The 5,620-nt window shown below is 36.2% G+C and overlaps 1 protein-coding gene across 1 annotated transcript; it reads left to right on the forward strand.

The window, feature by feature from the left end:
• Positions 1 to 1,947: 1,947 nt before the first annotated feature.
• On the forward strand, positions 1,948 to 3,400 carry LOC132804452 (receptor like protein 28-like). Its single transcript, XM_060818856.1, has 4 exons — positions 1,948 to 2,242; positions 2,324 to 2,431; positions 2,634 to 2,997; positions 3,115 to 3,400. The coding sequence occupies exons 1-4, from the start codon at positions 1,948 to 1,950 to the stop codon at positions 3,398 to 3,400; spliced, it is 1,053 nt and encodes a 350-aa protein (XP_060674839.1).
• The last annotated feature ends 2,220 nt before the right edge of the window (positions 3,401 to 5,620 follow it).

Below are 5,620 nucleotides of genomic sequence, written 5' to 3' on the forward strand. Positions count from 1 at the left end.
GTTTCTCAAATCAATTATTTTCCAAAATAATTTAAAATCTCAATTCAAATACCAAGATATTTAACTAACATAATTCACAAGTTCACTATGAACTCATCAAAATTAAAAATGAATAAAAATCTTATTAAAATCTGCATAAAAAGATAACTCGTGTAAGTGAAAGCAGATATTTTATATGCATAAAGCAACCATTTCAATCAATTTATATATATGTAAAATATCCAAAACATACATATATATTATTTTATATACCCAAAACATTTTAAAAATAATAACCACTCACAGTACTGCAGATGCTCACTCCTGCTCCTCCATAAGATCTTCTCCAAGCTCAACTAGAGTGCATGTAATATAATAAAATATTCTTTAGGCTCCAAATAACTAAACCGAAGACACTTATATGATCCAAATGTCTTAAATTAATTTTTTGTACTATAAAATTACATAAATTGGACACCGGACAATCCAATTATACCGCGTGTCCTTAGGACCTAGTACCCAAAATTTGGGATTTTCATCCGAAGCCTAATATTTCAAAATTGAACCCCCAAATAGGTCCTAATAATATCTAATTTCACTAATCCAACTTCAATTTTAACCAATTTGACCAGTTTTGTCCAAATACAGTTCTAAATTATCCAATAATTAACTAATTGACCCAAAAATAGAAAAATTATCAAACGACCTCCAAAATTCACAAAATTTATATCCACGGAAAGCCCAAAAGACAAGGAACCCATCAATAAGCTCACCTCTGTCCAAAGGTTCCTTCGGTGGCCAGAAAACTCGATTGAAGCTTTGGCCAAACTTTCCGTTGTCGTATCTCTCAAACGGTGAGGAATCTGGGCAAAATAACCATGAAAATGAGTTTAGAGGGTTCAAAAATGGTAGAAAAGGTCTACGGGTTGGCCTGAGACGGCCACCCACCTCGCCGGCCGCCATTTGCTGTGAAATTTCGCGTCCAAGCTCACCTCAACGTGATCTTCCTCCATGGATCGCATGTGTAATAACTTGATGGCCGAAATGGCCAAAAACAACAGTGACCCTATTCGCTGTTAAACGGGTCGAAAAGATCCAGTTCGGACCCATGAGTCTGTGGGAAGAATTTCTCAGGTTTTAGGGATGAAATGGGTATCTTGGAAATTGATTTCTTATTTTTCCTGCTTATTGAGGCTTATATAAAGCCTTGGATCACTATCAGACAAAAACTAGGGACTAGTTTGGACACTGATATAAAACTTATGCTTAAAACTTCTCGGAACTATAACTTTTTATTCGTAACTCGGAATTTGGCGTGCCACCAATCTATGAACTCGTATCGACGAGATCTATACAATGGTATCTCATCAAACTAAAAACATTGACCATTGAAAAAGTCAACTTGGACCCACATATTATTCAATTGATCAAACTTGGTCAAACTTGTTAAAATATGTGAATTTTTTGTACGAGGTGTTATATTAGTGGTGGAAACTTGTCTTGGGTTGGTAAGCAATCCAGACTTACTTATCTAGACTTGGCCTCTGCCAATTTGACTGGTGAAATCCCGTCTTCTCTTCAAAACCTTACCCAACTCATAGCATTATACCTTGATCAAAATCAAATAACTGGTTTATTACTAGCTTGGATAGGAAACGTTACCCACCTAACTTAGTTACTTCTTAGAGTAAATGACTTTTCAGGTCCGATTCCAGAGCCACTTTTCAAACTTAAGAATCTTAATACTTTTTATTTAGATGAGAATGTTTTGAGTGGCATGGTGAAATTTGACATGTTTCTTAGTCTAAAAAATCTCACTCATGTCCAAATGAACGCCAACACTGTATCATTGCTCATTGAATCTGAAAGTACTCTGAATGTAACTCTTCCCAAGTTCAGGGTCCTAGGATTGTCTCTATGCAACGTAAGCAAGTTCCCAGATTTTCTTAGGTATCAAGATCAACTGGAATGGTTGGAGCTTTCGGAAACAACATCCATGGCCAAATACCCAAATGGATGTGGAACACCAACACTAAAACTTTGAAGTTGTTAGGCCTTTCTAACAACTTCTTTACAGGTTTTGACCAACTTCCAGATGTTCTTCCCTACGCTAATCTACGGATGCTATGCCTTTCGATGAACATGCTGCAGGGACCCCTTCTAATTCCTCCACCATCTACCGTTGAATATGACATCTCAGAGAATCTGCTAACTGGAGAAATCTCATCGTTGATCTGCAATCTAAGTTCACTTGAGTATCTCAGTTTGTCCGATAACAAATTGAGAGGCACACTTCTGTAATGTCTAGGAAACTTCAATGATTCTCTGGTGGTTATGATACTAGGAAATAATAGTTTTCATGGAAACGTTCCTGGAATGTGCAAAATTGGAAGCAATTTGAGGATGATGGACCTTAGTTCAAACAGTTGCAAGGGCAATTACCCGGTCACTGGTGAACTGTGCCATGCTTGAGAATCTTGATCTCACGAACAATCAACTCAGTGATGTTTTTCCCTCTTGGCTGGGGACTCTTCTTGAGTTAAAACTTCTCCTGCTGCATCAAAACGGGTTCTATGGCAAGATAGGCAGGCCTAATAGGCATTTAGACTTCCCCATGTTGCTCATAATTGATCTCTCATGCAATAACTTCACAGGTGAGTTGCCATCAGAATACTTGTCCATTTGGAGTTCCATGAAAGAGGCTAATACAAAACATTCAAACTATTTGAAGGCACAAACAAGTTTGCTTATGATCAATGAAATGTTGCCCATCGTTTATGGTTACTTAATTACAATAACAAATAAAGGGGTGGAGAGGTACTACAAAGCAATCATGGACAATTTTGCGGTCAATGATCTCTCAACCAACAGATTTGAAGGAGAAATTCCAAACCTCATTGGGAGTCTACAGGGACTTCATTCGCTCAATCTTTCTAACAACTTACTCAATGGGGCCATTCCAATAACTTTGGGAAACTTAACAGAACTTGAGTCACTGGACCTTTCTCAAAACCAGCTGTCAGGAGAAATACCTCACTAGCTGATGCAACTCATATTCCTTGAAATCTTCAATGTGTCTTACAACAATCTCATAGGGCCAATACCGCAAGGCAACTGACTTGATACGTTTGACAGGACTTCATACGAGGGCAATCCGGGATTATGTGGAAAACCATCTCCAAGGCAATGCGAGACTCCACCATCGCCACCTTCCACTTCTGAAAAAGAAGACCAATCAGGGTCTTCAATTAAGGTTGATTGGAGATTTGCTCTGGCGAGATTTATTGGCGGGTTTATTGTTGCAGTGGTTCTTAGTGACTCTCTGACACTAAGGTTGGTAAAATGGTTGATTGATAGTCTTGAGACTTTCGGATGGAGCCTGCCTAAAAGGAGAAGAGACAGGAGGAGACGTAGAGTTTGAATTTGAATGTAAAAATAATGCTTTGTATTCTCTAAATACTCTGTTTTCCTTTTTCTGTTTTTTATGTAATAAGCCTTCCTTCTCTGTTCACATGTTAAGCTTTTATGATCCCTGGCATGGCATCAAACAATTTCACCTAGCAGACTCTACATTTTTCCACTATTTCAATACACATTCCAATTCTATCTGTCTAGGGATGTCAATTTGCCCCGCCCATCCCCGAAACCGCGGTGCACCGCCCCTAACGGGGCAGTTTTTCCCCGCAAAAACGGGGTGACGGGGCGGGCTTGGGCTTACTCTCTTAGACCCGAAGCGGGGATGGGCCGGGACCGGGTATTAAAGACCCCGGCCCGAACCCGGCCCGTATATATTACTTTTTTTTTTAATATTTTTTTTAATATTTTGAAAATTAAAATTAAACTTATTCGATTATTCCTTCCTTTCTCCTAGCTTTGATGTGTGCACATGATTGGTTATGGGCTGAAATTAATGGTATGAAAAATTAAATTTTATATTTTTTTGTGTTAAATAATTTTTGTATTTATTGTTAACTAATTAATCTCATTTTTGTTAGCTTCATCTTCTTCACCGTATGTTGGAGCTTGTTCTTCTACTATGAGTGACATAGAAATTGATGAGGAGGTAAATTGAATTTATTTATTACAAAAAATTTTATATTAAATTGTTTAAAATTTTTTAATATTATTTAATAGTTTTGTCTATTTTTGTAGCAATCAACTCTTACGGAACATTCTTTCATGGAGACTTAAGGAAATGAGAAGTAAAACTTTATTATGTGTGCATGTGTATTTTTATAAATTTTATGTTTATGTATTTGGATTATATTATATTGTATTTTTTGAGAATGTATGTTATTAAAATTATAAATTTGAACTTTGATATCTTTTATTGTATTTTTATTATATTTTTGGTCATTTTATTTATATTTTGCTTATAGAAGAAATTTTTTTAATATAAATTTATCAAAAAAAATTATATCAATTATATGAAAAAAAACAAATGGGGAAACCGTCCCCGCACCGCCACCGATTGGGGAATCCCCGTCCCCGCCCCGTTTCTAAAAAAATGGGGAAAATTGCGGAGATGGGATGAAAAATCCCTTACAGGGATGGGGACGGGATTTTAAAAACCGGCCCCGCCCCATCCCGTTGACATCCCTATATCTGTCATCTCCTCAAAACAAATCCCAACCCAAGCCCGTATCCTCGAGCTTGATATAACCATCAGTCATGTTCATGGCATTAGATGCAGTTGATCTAGTCTTTCTCAGGCATTTAATCAAAATACCTTCCTTGCATGAACCATACTTCATGTTCTTGCAAAACCATAAAATTGAGAGCTAACCACGACACTCGGGTTTTTCCCTGTCACTTCATTGAACAACTTTCTTGCACAACCCATTTTCTCAAACCTCGCATGCATATGTCTAAGCAAAACCCACTTAACAACATAACTATCATGCACCCTAAACACCCGCATTGAAACCAAAAGACTTCAACTTCTCTCCTAAGTGTATTCTTAGGTCTAAGCAAGCATTTGCTTTCAAATTTTTTTTTAAATTACTTTTATGAGTAATTAAAAAAGATTAAAGATAAATTGACTTTTATTTCTTGTAAGGTTTAACCTCGTGGATAAAATGGGAATATTATTATTACTTCTTTTTTTTTTTCTGATATGATTAAAAAAAAAAAGAATAATAATTAACCGTGTTTGAAAATCATGCTATCGATTGACAATTTTGTTAACCAAAAGTATGATTAACATTTATAATTATCTGCTTGTAGTGGGTGACTGGTTTGAGCAAGTACGCGTTTTCCAATCCGAAGTAAGTGGCTTTGGCAAGTGACAAATAAATATACCTTGGTATTTACTTACTTGGGATTGGAAACAGCTTTCGGACTTTGTCAAGTAAACTTAGCCAAGTAGTCAACCGCTAAAAGCAAATCATTGCAAATGTTAATCATACTTTGGTTGACTATCAGAGAGTCAATTAATTTTCAATTTTTCAATATTCTCATCAAGTAGATAGGTTTTTTTTTTTTTTTTTTTTTTTCCTCCTACTTATTGCGAAGCTCTCTAGGTGGAAAAGGACAATAGCTTTAACAATTGAGGTGAATAATATGATAGCTGGAAACTACAGCTTCTGTTATTTCAGAATTTTGAAACACTTAATAGGACCCACAAAAAAGTATCAACCAT

The sequence above is a fragment of the Ziziphus jujuba genome, chromosome 7, assembly GCF_031755915.1.
Source record: "Ziziphus jujuba cultivar Dongzao chromosome 7, ASM3175591v1".
NCBI lineage: Eukaryota > Viridiplantae > Streptophyta > Magnoliopsida > Rosales > Rhamnaceae > Ziziphus > Ziziphus jujuba.